This window comes from Leopardus geoffroyi, chromosome A1, assembly GCF_018350155.1.
Source record: "Leopardus geoffroyi isolate Oge1 chromosome A1, O.geoffroyi_Oge1_pat1.0, whole genome shotgun sequence".
In the NCBI taxonomy this organism is placed as follows: domain Eukaryota; kingdom Metazoa; phylum Chordata; class Mammalia; order Carnivora; family Felidae; genus Leopardus; species Leopardus geoffroyi.
Genome location: NC_059326.1, coordinates 171,586,854 through 171,603,545, shown reverse-complemented (window position 1 = coordinate 171,603,545; position 16,692 = coordinate 171,586,854). Strand labels below are relative to the sequence as shown.

At 40.4% G+C, this 16,692-nt stretch overlaps 1 protein-coding gene, 1 long non-coding RNA gene and 1 other non-coding gene across 10 annotated transcripts in view; 2 read left to right on the top strand and 1 right to left on the bottom strand.

The window, feature by feature from the left end:
* The window catches only part of EPB41L4A (erythrocyte membrane protein band 4.1 like 4A), a 256,036-nt gene extending 248,458 nt beyond the window's left edge, over window positions 1-7,578 (top strand). For 3 of the 4 annotated variants that reach the window (XM_045500766.1, XM_045500758.1, XM_045500748.1), the window contains 4 exons: window positions 9-77; window positions 1,345-1,455; window positions 2,484-2,565; window positions 5,444-7,578. In XM_045500766.1, coding sequence (XP_045356722.1) covers window positions 9-77; window positions 1,345-1,455; window positions 2,484-2,565; window positions 5,444-5,578 — 397 coding nt within the window. In that variant the 3' untranslated portion in view covers window positions 5,579-7,578. The remainder of the gene's footprint in view (window positions 1-8; window positions 78-1,344; window positions 1,456-2,483; window positions 2,566-5,443) is intronic. The other variant, XM_045500775.1, reaches the window with a different exon arrangement.
* A 968-nt stretch (window positions 7,579-8,546) lies between these two features.
* On the bottom strand, window positions 8,547-8,680 carry LOC123582103. Its single transcript, XR_006704201.1, has one exon. It is a non-coding gene; the product is annotated as a small nucleolar RNA SNORA13 (small nucleolar RNA).
* An 811-nt stretch (window positions 8,681-9,491) lies between these two features.
* LOC123609629 overlaps window positions 9,492-16,692 on the top strand; it is a 198,111-nt gene continuing 190,910 nt past the window's right edge. For 2 of the 5 annotated variants that reach the window (XR_006717873.1, XR_006717875.1), the window contains exons 1-2: window positions 9,493-9,793; window positions 10,204-10,316. This is a non-coding gene — a long non-coding RNA (uncharacterized LOC123609629). Of the gene's footprint in view, window positions 9,794-10,203; window positions 10,317-16,692 lie in introns of all 5 variants that reach the window. The other 3 variants (XR_006717874.1, XR_006717868.1, XR_006717870.1) reach the window with 3 other exon arrangements.

Below are 16,692 nucleotides of genomic sequence, written 5' to 3'. Positions count from 1 at the left end.
CCTTCTAGAAAGGAACTTGTGGATCCTTCTGGTTTGTCTGAAGAACAATTAAAAGAGATTCCATACACTAAAATAGAGTGAGTATGTCTTTGAAAATCTTGTCACAAAAGTTTTATTAGTACTTATGAGTGAATAGTCCATTCTTACTTTCCGGTGGTATTCTATGAAGGGCTTTGTCTTTACATTTTAACTAAAATTAAAACTGTAGGAAAGGGGGTGCCTGAGTGGCTCAGTCCGTTAAGCATCTGACTTCGGCTCAGGTCATGATCTCACGGTTTGTGAGTTCGGTCAGGCTCTGTGCTGACAGCTCAGAGCCTGGAGCCTGCTTCAGATTGTGTGTCTCCCTCTCTCTCTCTGCCCCCTCGCTTGCTTGCATTCTGTGTCTCTCCCTCTCAAAAGAAACATTAAAAAAAAAAAAAAACTGTAGAGAAAGAGGTAGAAAAGGGTGTATTAAAGCTAATTGTTATTTTGCACTACAATCACAATCATATATTAACTGCCAGTTTGTATGAAGTAGGTACACAGGAGCTTTTGATAATTAATGTGTTCTAAAACCTAAGTTCTTTTTTTAAGGGATTCATTGGTAATAATGTTTCTTTTTATTCACTACAAGATAGTTGTATTGGCCCTGAATCCTGCCACATTAGCCCATAGAACTAGCACATTGAATGTGCTCCATGGAAGCGTAACAGGATTCCCTAATCACCATTCAGTGTAGGATGCAGCAGATGATGATCTATTTACTCTGTTTTCTGCCCTGCTGTAATTGGTAAAGAGAAAGGGTGTGTGGGGGTGGGGGGTTATTTCCTTGCTTTATTTCCGTCTGTAACCCATGCTTTCTTCCCACTCTGGTCAAACTGCAGGTTTGTACACACTCTCCCCAACTCCCCTTCCTACCACCCCCTCATCTCTTGGCCAAAGATTGAATTCTTAATGACAGGCTAATTAGCTAGGATAAGGACCAACCTTTCCTCATAGGAATGCCATTTGTCTGCGTTACAGACTTTTTTTCTTTCACACTACTGGAAAAAATTTTTTTCATGGAAATTAATTAAAAATTAATTAAAAATTAAAAATTTTTTTCATTAAAAAACTACACACTCATGTGCATACAAATAATAGAGCTTCATTTTCATGTAAATGAAATGGTCATGTAAATGGTCAAGAGGGCAGTTTTCTGTTAGCTCGTGAAAGTGAAGCCACTTAGGCTTTCTAAGCTCAGAGGAATCATGTTCTTTTTAAATTCTTGAAGTCATTCCTTTGTGGTTTCCATATTAAGGAAAAATTCCAAATTATCCTCTTCTGACTTCTGGTTTATTTCCATGTTTTTGGTTGCTTATTCAGGACTCAAGGTGACCCAATCCGCATCAGGCATTCCCATTCACCGCGAAGTTACCGCCAGTATCGCAGGTCTCAGTGTTCAGATGGAGAGCGATCCGTTCTCTCGGAGGTGAAGTAAGTGGGCAAGCTTGAGTACATTATCACTTGCAGGACTCCAGTTCTGGAACAGCACAGTACAGTAGGACTTTCTGCAATGGTGGAAATGTTCTGTATCTATAACTGTTAAGTATCTGAAAGAGGGCTAGTGTGACCGAGAAACTGAAAATTTAATATTCTTAATTAAATTTAAGTAGCCCTGTATGGCTAGTGGCTACCATATTGGACAGCACAGATCTAGACCATACTTAGCCTGAATCATGGTACCTCCAAGCTATGCACTGAAACTTTTACAAGAAAAAAAATGCATTAACTATTCTATTGTGAATAATGCATCCTTATTTGAGAAACGGAGTATGTTTCTTTTTGATCTGATGACATTTTCTTTTACTACAGCAAATATCGTATGTTGTAGTTATTTCTTTGTGGTATTCAGTTTTTCTTTTGAGGAAAGTGACTGTATCTCACAATATAGTCGCAAGAGGTGCTATATTTTAAATGAATATGTTAATGAAATAATTATGTATCATGTACTTGGTATTGCTGGGTAGGAATGTTAATCATTTAACTCTGAATTAAGGCTCAAAATTTTGATAAACATTAATAAGTTGGGACATAAGCTAGCCCAGCCGAGAGTTATAGGCCAGGTTTTGTTTTTGTTTGTAAAATGTAGAGCATGGCTATTTATAGCTACATAGGTTTATAGAAAAAGAATAAATGGCCACAAATGCTTCTTTGGAAACAAATCGAAAGGCCATTTATACATGTCACAGTAACTAGAGCACATGGCAACCACACTTATGTTTTACTCTTGGTTCTTCTATGATTTTGAGCAAGTCAAAACCTTGCTCAACTTAATGCAAAGCCTGCCCAACTTAATGCAAAAACATTTATTAAACATCTCTCCGTGTAAAGTATTGTGGTAGGTACTCTTAAGGAGTATAAAGGTACATCAAACATGTTTTCTATTCTGTAGTTCTCTTCCACCTCAAGTTGTGATTCTAGGTACTATCTCAATTGTTAATTCTAAAACAAATCCTCTGCAGTTCAAAAACGGATCTTGTACCTCCACTTCCTGTGACACGTTCTTCAGATGCTCAGGGTTCTGGTGGCTCCACAGTTCATCAGGTTGGTAATAATAAAGTTTTAAGGTATTGGTATTGATGAAAATTTTTGAGAAGCACTTTTCTGAAAGTTCTTTTGGGGAAATAGGGCAATGAATCTCTAACCTCATTCTGAGATTCTATAATTTAAAAAGAAAGTATACAAAACGTGGAAGGAGGGTTACATGATCAAGACAAGGCACAACATGGGAAGAGTTAAGTTAGAAGTGAGAGCTAGAGCTAGTGCAAGGTCTCAAACAGTCTGATCCTTGGAGCAAAGCCAAGGATAACGAAAATGGTAAGATTATTTGAAACCAGAGCAAAGAAACAATAGCTTCACTAATTAAAAAAAAAAATTCTTTGATATTTTTTGAGCCAGAGAAGCGAGAAAGTGGTAGACTTAGAGCAGGCACATGTTCTATTATTGATGGCAGACAGAATTACTCAAGTCCTATTTCATTTGTCTTCTCCATCAAAGAAAATTACTTTTGTTCTGGAAATGTTTTAAATAATGTGGTTAAAAGGGAATTCAAGGACAGAGTAAAGTTATCTGTCTGCCTTAATAAAATCAATTTACTCAGCTGGATTAGATCAGGGGAGCACTCTAACAAACATATTGCAGCAAGGTGTTTTGACACCATCTCTTATGGTAAATCAGAGAAAAAAAGGCTGTGTGAGATCATTGGGTGGATTTAGGTCTACTTAAACCATCACTCTAAGAACAAAGTTGATGTTTATAATGGGTCATTGTCCACCCGTTGTTTGTAGTGATGTGGTGTTCATTAGATCCTCCATCCCTTTGGAACGCAATTCTAACTACTGTCTCCCATAAAAAGGCATGTAAGCACAGTTTTATATGTAAATCCAGGGAGTTTATGGACAATCTAAGACAACTGACTCCAGTGGTACAGGTTATGCACTGCCCTTTGTTTCTCCAGATTCATTTTTGCCATTGACTTAAGCAGGATCAGAAACGCCTGTACTAATTTATGTTAGATTTCCTGGGAAGAGATTCTGAGATGGAGGTTTACATGGAGGAACTTTATCGGAAAGCATAAGGATCAACACTTGTTGGGATGAGAGAGAAAGCCCAATGTTGAATGGTGTAGTATTCTCCGAATAAAGCATCAGCTGATTCCACAGGGAGCTCTAGAGCTGAGAGGGCCTATCGGATCTCTCCCACTTGGCCTTTACACATAGGCACTCACCATGTAACAAGTCACTTGTTGAAGGGTGCCCTAAGGAGGGGGCTGTCTTCAGCTGAGGGTAGTTCCTGGGGGAGGGCTCAGTTTTTTAGCCGTATATCAGCCAACACTCCCAGCAGCTGGGGGAGTGAATGCCTCAGTCCTGAATGGAGGACTGGATGATTAGTTACTACATCCATTAACATCTTCCTTATTTTTGATTAGGTAGATCTGGAAGAGCCAATAGGTTGTGCAAACAATTGTTTCAAGTCAATAGTATTTTAAAAATTTATATTCAAGATTAGGAGTTTAGGCTTTGCATTCAGATTGACCTGCATTTGTGTCTCCTTGTCTCTGCATACCACTTGTGTGACTTTGAGCAAACCGTGTAACTTGTAAACTTCAATTTCTATGCAATGTAAATAACCTGTCAGGGTTATTGTGAGGATAAACAGGCAGTTATTTTTCAGAACTTTGTCTTTAAAGTTGGATTCAGCACAAAGAATTTTATTGTACTTTCGCTCTTCCAACTACCCTAGACTCCCTGATCACCATCACTCAGGAATCGCAGGAAACTTCTGCACATTGAAATAGTTCTCACTTTTCTGCATACAACAGCTCACATGCATCTACGGATCAGTGTGGCACTGATTCAAAGCTGGTCTCTGTGACATCTCTTTGAATTCAACAAATACCTAATAAGTACATTAGACAGGCACTGGCTGGGTAGTCCATAAACTACAGCCTATGTGCTAAATCCAGCCTACCTGTTTCTGTATGGCCTAGGTGCTAATAAATTGCTTTTACATTTTTTAAGGGTTAAGGGGTGGGGGGGGGGGGCACAACATGCAACAGCAACCAGATGTAGTCTACAATTAGGCCCTTCTGAGAAAAATGTTCAGACTCCTGACCTAGACATAGAACACATAAAAGTTAACAGACAAAATCATTAGGGAAGCATTATGAAGAAACCAAGGGCTCAGAAAATCAACAGGTCAATTTGACAATAAATTTCATATATTGAAAAAAAAAATAAAAGAAAATCAACAGGTGACTTTACAGAAATAGGGTGGTCCAAGAAAGTTAACTCAGAAACCGATGACAGAAACAGGGTGACCAGTGATCTCAGGAACTGATGTATAAAGCTGGGAACTTGCAGAGTAGGAGCCACCCAGGTGCAGATGAAAGAGCAAGAGAGAAGTCTGTAAAGGTCCTGGGGGTGTTTGAGCCAAGACCAGTGTGCTCAGAGCATGGAGGAGGGTGGGGACAGATTCGGCAGGGCTTTATTGTAAGTGCCAAAAGGAAACCACTGATGTGGTTAACACACGGAGAAAGGACTTGAATGACCCTGGGAAGCAGGGAAGTTGCATTTCCCAAGTTCTGGTAGTGGTATGGCCTGTCTACACCTCACTTCCTTTTTTCATGCAGAAGGCTGGTAAAGGTGGGATGAATCATGGACTCTCACTTTATTTCCTTAAGATATGCAGGCAGAGACCGGTTTTATTGTAAAGTGACTTACAAGGTAGTGCTTGTTTTAGGTGACCTCCCAGCTCCTTTTCTCTTGCTGTATTAGCTTTCCATTCTTCACATACACTGTCCTTCCCCTACCTCTGATTATCCAGACATCTTCCATTTCAGAGGTCTCACACTCTAATAAAGTTGATTTGGCCATTTTCTTCTCTGAATCTTACTTTATCTTATGAATATATTTTCTTCTAGAGAAGAAATGGATCTAAAGATAGCCTGATTGAAGAAAAATCTCAGACATCTACAAGCAATCTGACTGGAAAACACATAGCAAAAACAGTAAAAACTGTCCAAGCTTCACGCCTCAAGATGGACTTGATCCAGTGAAGGGCCGGAGAATAGGGGTGGGAAGGGTGTGTGTGTGTGCCACCTTTACTTTCAAACTGTGAATTATTCAAATTATCTTGGACCTGCAAAAAGTGTTTCTTTAGGAAAAAAATGGGAGTCTGTTGCATCTTCTAAATGTTTAACAGTGTATTTGTGCTGAAGGGCCTTTTTATTTGGCAACTCAAAGTAGGGTTGAGAAAACTCATGCCTTGATGCCCTATTTTCCTTCCTGGAAACTCCAGTTATCTTGTGTCCACAACCAAGATCAGGTGGTTCTGATCAAAGGTCTGGAATCCTAATGTGCAGCTGCCAACTAGGTACACCAAGTGGACAAAAAGGTTCTTCCCAACTCTAGGTGGAGCTCAGCCTGTGCACAGATGTATGAAGACTGAGATCTCACTTTCAGACTGAAGTTTTTATTCATATAAATGTTCTTTGTAATACTGTATTTTGTGGCATTAAGTCCCACTGGTTATTTACAAATGTAAAAAGCTTTTTAAGTGTTGCTTTGAATTTCTAGTGTCCTTGTGTTTTCAAAAAAAAAAAAAAAAAGAAAATGCTATGTGTAGATTTCAGTTGACCTCCGTTTATAAATTCATGAAACCCAACCTCAAATGGTCTCTCCATCCTGCCTGGCTATCTAACTCCCACCCCCAAAGACGAGTTCATCTGAGGATGACTTTGCCACTCCATTTTCCAAAGAAAACAGATACTCCTGCAGGACATTATCTCCCTACCCACAAACTTTCCAGCTGTCATCAACACTAATCCTTCCTTTCCTCCTGTCCCTGCACCTGTGTTTTGGAACCCACTCTCCTTCAGCCTTCTTGTCCCTGTCCACTTCCTGTCAGCTAGATCCTTGCCATTTGGTTTTAAACTATTAACTCTCCCATCTAAAAAAAGGAAAATAAAAGCCAACCAACTTTTCCAACCACAAATCCCTCTCCAGCTACTATTTTCCTCTCCCATTCCAAGTTTCTCAAAAGGATTATCTGCAGCTGGTGTCAATTCTTCTAATCCCGACTGTAAACTGTTAAGATCCTCCTCCACTACAGACCTTATGCTAAAATCACCTGTCACCAAATCCCAAAGGTAACTTTAGGCTGCCCTGCCATATTTTTAGTGCAGTATTTCATTGTTTGCACTGTTCTGACCATCTTTTACTGCTCTTCAGTAAGATGCTATTCTACCTCATCAATTAGTTTCCCAGAGCTTAGTCCTCTTCCTCTACCCCAGGTGGATCTCATTTATGCCCATAGCCTTAAGGTTTATTTCCATAGCTTAGTCTTTCTGCCAGGCCACTTAGATTTTTCAAAGGCAATCCCAGTTCAACAGTTTAAAATGCTGCTCCCAGGATTCAGGACCACTACCATGTGAATGTGCAAAACTATACACATAGCAATCATTAGACACCTCCCCTATTACCAAGTCCTGTTAGCTCTGCTCTCTATAGCTTAATGATCTCCAAATTTTACTACCACCCTGGTCCAAGGTGGTCCTCTCTTGCTTCAACAACTGGCCCACCTGCATCTCCTTTTTTACACATGACAACTATAAAATTTCCCCTTGCTTTAAACAGAGCCCTATGTGGTCTGTTGTTTTACCTGCTCAGGCTCATTTTGTAACACCCATGGGCTCCCTTAATAGCCACCTTCAAGCCTCATTAAGCACTCAACTCTTACCTAAATCAGGACACTTAAGACGGAAAGTAACTACAACTGTCACAAACCTGTATCTTTCCTAGGCCAAGGCCTCTGCATATGCCATTCCCAACTTTGCCTTGCAAAAATGGTAACTGCCCTTAATCTCAACCGCTTTCTCAGGTTTCCTTGGTCAACTCATGAATGAGACCTGTCTCACAAAGGCAGTTTCATATCTGTGATGATATTTCTGCCATTCAACTCTAAGCTTCCAAAGGGAGGGACTGTGTTTTGCTCACCCTTGTGTTCCCACCTCCTAGTACATTACTGAAAAACTCAATAAATGTTTCAATGCCCAAAGACTATTTGTTCTTTCCTACAAAGTTGAGGTGGAGGGTAAAAAAAAAAAATGCAGTGACAACGTAAAACACACCTGTGACCTAAAAACCAACTACTCTAGTTCACCAGGCCGAGGCACTGAAAGCAAGCACTTAGTTCTCCATAATTGGTAGCTCTGAATATCAATCTTAGCTGAGATTAAACCATTCTCAAGTTTCAGGGGCGGGGAGGATTGAAACCCTCCCTTTCCCTTTGATCTTTCAAAAGAATGCTATTTGCTGGCAGTTAATTACTTAATACACAAACCTCCAAGAAGCACAAGGAAATATTTATTCATAGCCCCACTATTTTAAAGGTAGATTTATGGACAGTTCCAAAACAGTTGTTTTAGTACCCCTCAGACTCCTGGGAATTTTAAATGATCCAAGCAACTCTTGTCAAGATTTCCTGTGATGGTTTTGAATTCATCAAGGACATCCTAAAAGACAAAATAAAGCACTGAATTTGACATACATTCACGTGCATCAAACATTAAAAGCTTCGTAATAAAACTCAGTATATCCTTCTGAATTGCATTTTGGACTCAGCTTTAAACGTCCACATAAAACCTGAGATTTGGCAAGTGTTGGCCAAATTTAGTTACTACACAAAGAAACACGTATTTTAAAATTCCGAAACTAAGCTGGGAGCAGGCTTTCCTATTTGCCGTTAACTTCACCTTCTTAACTACACGTTGCAGTACTAATTTAATACCCATTAAAGCACCCCAACCTAGAAGTTTGCATTACAAATAACGGTTTTAAGACAGCACTACAACACCATCATCCTACCTTAGGTCACCCTTGGTGCTCCAGGATAGAATTCAGGTAGCAGCAGGATATGCTTCAAGCATCCGTCTTTCACCTGAACAAAATGTAGTTAAAAACTGCTTAAGAGAAACTATACGCTTAAGACTCAAGATCACACGTGTCAACTAATGTAAAAGCATAAACTGTTACTTGTGCAGCTCCTACGCCAAAGATACCAAATTCAAGGGCAGGAAAAGGCTGCAAAGTGTTTAGTTTACGCCTTTTTTGACACCACATTCACTAGTTTCCAAAAGTGAACGGGCAACACAAAGGCTACAAGAAACCTACCCAAGGACTGCTCTATCTATGGCACAAAGTTGCTGACCCCATAATGTACTGTTCCGTGGATGAGCTCAAAGGTGATTAATACCAGCTGTAGATATTCTTGTACAATTCAAACCCGACTAGGTTAACAAGAACTGCAGTACAAAGTTTTAAGTGGTTAAAACCTTCAAAAGCTGGGATGCAACTGGTTCCTCCTTGCACTAAATGCAAACTCACCTGCGAAGCTGTTGCCGCTCACTCGCCAAGTTCTCTATCTTGAAACAAATATCGACATCTAAACCTTAAACGGCACTTTACTCCTATGTAGACTTGATCTCAAATGGGATACGGTAGGCATACATGCAGTTACAGGGTGAGGCCTTTCTCTTTCACGAGAAATCTGTTTCTATTAAAAACTCCCTGACACACAGTACGTGTCCAATAAACTCAAATGCACTCAAGTCCATCTTCCACTTCCAGGAGTGGGAACGCAGCCTGGGGGCCGCGTTGGGGTCTTCTGAGGTCCACGGACAACGTGGCGGAGACCAGGCCGGGCCGCTTCCCTCCACTGACTCACGGCACGGGATCCTCGGGCCCGGCACAGCGGCGAAGCATATCCCATCGCCCTCAGGGTGGCCGCGCGTCCCTGCTCAGCGCCTGGGCCCTTCGGAGACCGAGGTACCCCGCGCCCCCCAACCCCGCCATCCCGGAAAGCGCGAAACACCTCCCCTACCCCGGAGCGCAAAAGCAGAAAAGGCCGAGGTCTCCTCCCACAATGCTTTTCTACGACTGGAAGGACCCACTGTCCGGGGAGCGCGGGGGGAACGGGCTGTACCACTGGCCGCTGCGCCCTCGCGAGACGCCGCAATGTGGCGCGAGGGCTAAGTGCCCAATGATTGGCCGTGGGGCGGGGCTCCAGGAGGAAAGAGGGCGAAGGGGCTTGGGGTCGCCGCCTAGTTTGTGCGTCGTGCGACCGGTGCTACCTTCCGGAAGGCTTTTTTCCCGTCTGGTTGTGCATCCACCTCCGTCTTTCCCAGGGTCGGGAGCATGTGGTCCGCTCTGAGCCACGGGTGTAACTCAGAGGACTTGAGACCTCGAGTTCTTTAGTTTCCAGCTGAGGAAGAGTAAGGCGTTTCCTTCAAAGACTATTTGTAGCGTACTTAGGAAGCTTCAGGCTCTGTCCTAAATGCCTGGGAATCAGGTGTGAATGAGGACAGGGTTCCTGCCTTACGTCCTGGTTGGGCGAGAAAGGTACTAAACAGATAACATGGACACTGTGGGTCCAGACAGTGTGTTAAGTAGGGAAACAAAAGAAGGTAATGTGGTAGAGCAGCACTGTCCAATAGAAATACAGTGCGGACCACGAATTCATTTTAAATGTTCAAATTGCCACACACAAAAAAATAAAAAGGAACAAATTAAATTAGTTTCCATTGTAACCCAACATGTAATCAATATAAAATCATTAGTGATTAGTGATATATATTAGTGATATATTTTGCTTAAATGTCTGGTGTATATTTTATACTTCCAGCGCATTTTAGTTGAGACTAGTCACATTTCCAATGCTGAGAAGCAGGCCTTGGCCAGTGTGGCTGCAGGTGCCTGAGGAGTGCAGAGTGGCATAAGACGCAGCGGAAGAGACAGGTAGGAGCAAATCATATAAGGCTTTGTACTTGCGGTAGGAGTTGGGATTTTAGGCTGAAATTCTAGAGTGGATTAATTATTACCACAGAAGTAAAGCAGAGGTTGCTAATTGGCTTTTTGCTTGATAACCATAACCCATTGAAGGGATAGAGACTGCAGTAAAACCTGCTGTGTGATAGCAAGGGGGTTTCCTTGCTCCTATAAGTCCTAGCGGAGACTTATCCAGAGACCACATGCCAGCACCTTTCCTTGTTTCTTTGAATCTTCTGAAAAAGAGAGAGGGAGAGAAAAGGAGAAAAGAAAAAGAAAATTCAAGCTCACAGCCCAGTGGTCATTACAAAAGTACTAGCCTGAATGGTAACATCAACTCAGACAATGGGGACATACAGAAGGAGTAATGTGTGATGATCACAAGAAAGGAAATAACTGAGACCTTCATTAGGAAGTCACTAACATCTGGGGGAGGGAAAGGTTGGGGAAGGAGGATACCTCTATAATTTCAAGACGTTGAAGGGAACAGTGTAGTGTTCATAACAAATCTCAAGCTTGCCTTCTTGCTAGGGGAAGTCAGGGAGAGAGGAACTTCCCTTGAGCTGGAGCAGCCCCCGGACCTAGGTTTACATCCAGCTCTGACATTTGTTCTCTCAAGTAAATGAGCACCTCTCTGAGCCCCAAGGTTCCTCATTTACAGGAACCACATGTTAGTTTAAAGAATTAAGAAAGGCTTGTGGAATCATCTAGCACTGCGTAATACATCGTAACACCCAACAAATGACTCTTAGGAGCTTAGCTCTTCCTCTCATTTATCACCACCCCAGGTATGGAATCTTCTTGGGTTGAGTTCTTAAGGAAAGGACAAATGTGCTTATGTTTGTCTTTTAATGGCTTGACATTTTTGCTCCTGCCTTCCTCTTTCCTATTGTCCCCTTTATATCTCTTTCCCAAACTCTGGATGGTTTCAAGAGTAGAAAGAGGGGAGGCATTTGTTCCAATTACTGGGTTAGTGTTGTCAGGAAATCAATTCTAAATTCTTCATCTTCCTGTCTGCTTCAACCTCACACAGCCTGATAAAGAAAATCCAGTAATTAAGCCAAGGCCAGCAGCAAGGACACAAGAAAAATATAGAGGATGTTTTCTACCTAGTTTTCCCACCACCCTTGCCTGCTGGGGCTGAGGCATTATTATAAGGATGTACAAGCTACAGGTAGCGATAGTGCAAACATGGAAGAAGCTGGGTTTCCTTGGCCACCAAATCATGGGCCACCAAATGTTCCACATCCTCCTCTCCTGAACCTGTGAATATGTGATTAATGTTAGGGACCATGAGATGAGATAAAAATCAAAGAAGAAGTCAGAGGAATTAGAGATGTGGCCGAAGAGAAGGCAGGAGAGGGACTCAACCTTCCATTGCTAGCTTTGAAACTGGAGGAAGATCTTTGAAGTCAAAGAATACAGTTTCAGCTCTAGAAGCTGGTAATGGCCCTCAGGTGACAGCAAGGACCAGGGACTTCATTTCTACAACTGCAGGAAACTGACTTATGTCAACAACCTGATGAGCATGGAAACTGGTTCCTTCCTGGAGTCTCCAGAAAAGAGCACGACCCTGCTGATTCCTTGATTTTAGCCAGTGAGGCTCATGCCAGATTTCTGTCGACAGAGGTGTAATAATAAATTTGTGTTGTTTTAAGCTGCTAAATTTGTGTTAATTTGTTATGGCAGCAAAACAAACCAACCAAACAAACTCCCTGTAAGGGGCAGAGAGTGAGAAGTGAGCTGTTTTTCTTATCCCCCTCCTTGTCCCACTCCAATTTTTTCATCAGGAGCATAAGTACAGCTTTGCAGATGAACTATGCACATTTCATTCTAACCATATGAGGTTGATGTTTGTTTATGGTGGGTGCTATAGATCCAAATTAATATCCAACAGATAGTAAATAATTTGAATACTTTTTATAATTTAAAGTCATTTGTATATTTCTTTGGGTTTTCTTCTAAAAAGTCACATCATCTGCAAAAGCTTTATCTCTTTCTCATTATTATTTTTTTTAAGTTTATTTTGAGAGAGAAAAAGAGTACATGAGCATGTGCACAAGTGGGGGGGGGGGCTAGAGAAAGAGGGAGAGAGAGAATCCCAAGCAGGCTCCACACTCAGCATGGAGCCTGATGTGGGGCTTGAACTCACGAACCTTGAAATGAGGACCTGAGCTGAAATCACGAGTCACATGCTCAACTGATTGAGCCACTTATTGCCCCTATTTTTATTTTAAATGGTAAAATTATAATGGGTGGCTTGTTAACCCAAATCAATTTCCTGAAATATAACTAAAACATGGTAAGCAAACCTCCATTAAATAGCAAAGTATAGCATTAGGATGTAAATATTCATAACTTTGCTTCCTGAATCATTAAACAATATAGTTATTAATAAATAGTTGCTTTGTCAGCAGTAACAGCCTCTCTTTCATTGTTACTACTTTTCTGCTTTTTTTTCTTCCTTCTCCATTAAGTTCTTTAATGCTTTGTCAACATTTTTGGTTCTTATTCTGTAAAACCATGGGGAAAAGGGCAATATGAAATACGAAAGACACTGTGGGAATGTGACAGAGAATGATTCACAATGAGGATGATATTTTAATGCTTCTTTTATCACCAGTAGCATTTGTGATCCCCTTCTTTGATATTCAGTATGCTTTTGATTTGCTGACATGGTGTGGACATCTTACCAACGTTTGTAATGTAACTCAAGGCATTTCCTATACCTTTGTTGTTGTTGGTGGTGGTGGTGGTGGTAAAAATGTATTGAGTTTTGGGGTGCTAAATAAAGCATTTCCTACATAAATATCAGTTGACATGTTAGTTTGAGAGATATATACGTTGTACGGCGTATATTAATTGGAGAATTAAATACAGGAGGGAATTTACTGGGAAAACATCCATCAGGGAAATGTTTTGTGGAATATGCCTGTAATGGCTTTATAAATTTACTTGGAGAAATTTTCCTCTTCTCCAAAAAATTTAATATAATGTCAGGATTAACTTTTTAAAGTGTTTATTTATTTATATTTGGGGGGGGGAGAGAGAGAGAAAGAGAGAGAGAGAGAGAGCACGCACTCTAGCAGGGGAGCGGCAGAGAGAAGGAGAGTGAATCCCAAACAGGTTCCACACTGTCAGTGCAGAGGCAGATATGGGGCTTAATCTCATGAACCTCGACATCATGACCTGAGCCGAAATTAAGAGTCAGATGTTCAACTGACTGAGCCACCCAGATACACCCAGAATTAATTTTTTTTAATTTTAAAAATAAAAAAAAAATCTGATTCTGTGCCGGAATCAGATGCTTAATGACTGAGCCACCCAGGTGCCTTAAACATAAGCCACAGACTTTTAAGACTATCTGGGCCTAGTATTTTCTTTATGGGAAAAATTTTAACTACTGATTGAATTTTTAATGGTTATGGGACCATTCAGGTTTTTTCTTCTTTAGTCATGTTTGGAATGACTTCCAAACATCTTTCCTAGGAAAAGGTCTCTTTTCAAGTTTGTTAGCAGGAAGTTGTTCATTATTCTGAGTTTTTTTCCCTCACAGCAACCAATTCTTTGATTGTTTGACACCAACTGGGTGTCTAATTCACTTAAACTCTGATACTAATTCCCTTGAGTTAGCATCAGACCCTACAGGTTAAGAGCTTACTCCTGCAAGACTGCCCTCATTTCATTTGCCAGCTGCAATGGGATGGTCAGGCTACTCACACTTTTGCCCAACCAAAAATTTGGGGGTTAACATGACCCTTCCTCCACCTCAGGTTTGGTAATTCACTACAAGGACTCACATACTCAGGAAAATACTTTGCTTACTATTACCAGTGTATTATAGAGGCTACAACTCAGAAACAGCCAAATGGAAGAGATGCATAAGGCAAAGTATAGTGTGAGGAGGAGCATGAGCTTCTATGCCTTTCCTGGGAATGCCACGTTCCCAGCACTTGGATGTATTAACCAACCAAGAATCTCCCTGTCTAGTAGGAGTTTTTATGGAGGTTCCACTACACAGGAATGATTGGTTAAATCACTGGCTGTTGGTGATTGAACAAAATCTCTAACCCCTCACACTTTTCCCAAGATGGGGGTTAGATGGGTAGAGCTGAAAATTCCATCTCTGTAGTCACATGGTTGATTCCTCTGGCAAGAAGTTCCACTCCTGAAGCTACCAAGGGAGACTACCAAGAGTAACCTTAATGATATAAACATAACTGGAAGGGGCTTGTCCCGAATAATGAAAGATGCTTCTGTCATTCAGAAAATCCAAAGGTTTTAGGAGCTCTGTGCCAAGAACCAGGGACAAAGACCAAAAATAGATTTATCATACCTTATTATATTATCTGATTATCTTTTTATTTTACTTTTAATTAATTTTATTGAGATATAATTGATATATGACATTGTATTAGTTTCAGGTATACAACATAGTGATTTGACATGTGTATATGTTGTAAAATGATCACCACAGTAAGTTTAGTGAACATCTATCACCACATAGTTGCAATTTTTTCTTGTTCACTTTTATGATTTACTCTCTTAGCAACTTTTACATGTACGGTACAGTATTGTTAACTATTGTCACCATGCTGTACATCCCATCCTCAGGACTTTTTTATCTTAGAACTGGAAGTTTGTACCTTTTGACTACCTTCACCCAATTTGCCTACTCCCTTCACCCTCATCCATGCCCTTCCTCTGGCAACTACCAATCTGTTCTCTGTATCTATAAATTCAATTCTTTTTGAATATTCCACATATAAGTGAGAGCATACCGAACTTGTAGTTCTCTGACTTATTTTACTTAGTGTAATATCCTTAAGGTCTATCCACCCATATTATTGCAAGTAGCAGAATTTCCTACTTTCTTAATGGCTGATCACACACACACACACACACACACACACACACACACACATATGGATACAGCAAACACATATGTTGTTTTAGATATAAAATTTGCTTTATCTATTTCTTCATGGATGGGCAATTAGGTTTTTTCCATGTCTTGGCTATTGCAAATATTCAAGATGATAATTTCGTTTTCTTTGGATAAATACCCCAAAGAGAAATTGCTGGGTCATATGGTAATTCTATTTTTAATTTTTTGAGGAAACTCAGTATTGTTTTCCATAGTGCCTGCACCAATTACATTCCCACCAACAGTGCACAAGGGGTCCCTGTTCTCCATATCCTTACAAACACTTGTTATTTCTTGTCTTTTTGATAATATCCATTTTAACAGGTGTGAAGTGGCATCTCATTGTGGTTTTGATTTACATTTCTTTGATTATTAGTGATGTTGAACATTTTTTCGCGTCTTTTGACCATCTGTACGTTTTTGGAAAATGTCTGTTCAAATCTTCTGCCCATTTTTAAATTGGATTGTTTTTTTGCTATTGAGTTGTAGGAGTTCCTTGTATAGTTTGGATATTAGCCCCTTATCAGATTTGCACACATTTTCTCTTATTCTGTAGGTTGCCTTTACATTTTGTTGTTTTCTTTGCTCTACAGAAGCTTTTTAGTTTGAGGTAATTCTTATGTGTTTATTTTTGCTTTTGTTGCTTTTGCTTTTGTTATCAAATCCAAAAAAAATCATTGCCAAGATTGATGTCAAGGAGCCTACTGGCCGTCTATGTTTTCTCTTAGGAGCTTTATGGTTTCAGGTGTTATGTTCAAGTCCTTCATTCGTTATGAGTTGATTTTTGTATGTGGTATAAGATGGTAGTCCAGTTTCATTCTTTTGCATGTTGTTTTCCAGTTTTCCCGTCACTGTTTGTTGAAGACTGTCCTTTCCCCATTGTATAGTTTTGGTTCCTCTGCCATATATTAATTGGCCTTACATGGGTTTATTTCTGGGCTCTCTGTTCTGTTCTATTGATCTATATGTCTGTTTTTATGCTAATATTGTACTATTTTGATTACTATAGCTTTGTAATAGAGTTTCACACAGGAAGTGTGATGCTTCCAGATTGTTTTTTCTCAAGATTGCTTTGGCTATTTGGAATCTTCTGTGGTTTCATACAAATTTTAGGGTCATTTGTTCTATTTCTATGAAAACTACCTTTGGAGGTTTTTTTTTTTTTTTTTCATGCTTATTTATTTTGAGAGAGAGAATGTGTGGGTATGAGCACAGGGGAAGAGAGGAGAGAGAGAATCCCAAGCAGACTCTGCTATCAGCACAGAGCCTGACAGGGGGATCAATCCCATGAACCGCGAGGTAATGACCTGAGCTGAAATCAAAGTTGGACACTTAACTGACTAAGCCACCCAGGCACTCTGCCACTGGAGTTTTGATAGGGATTGCATTGAATCTGTAGATCACTTTGGGTGTTAGGGA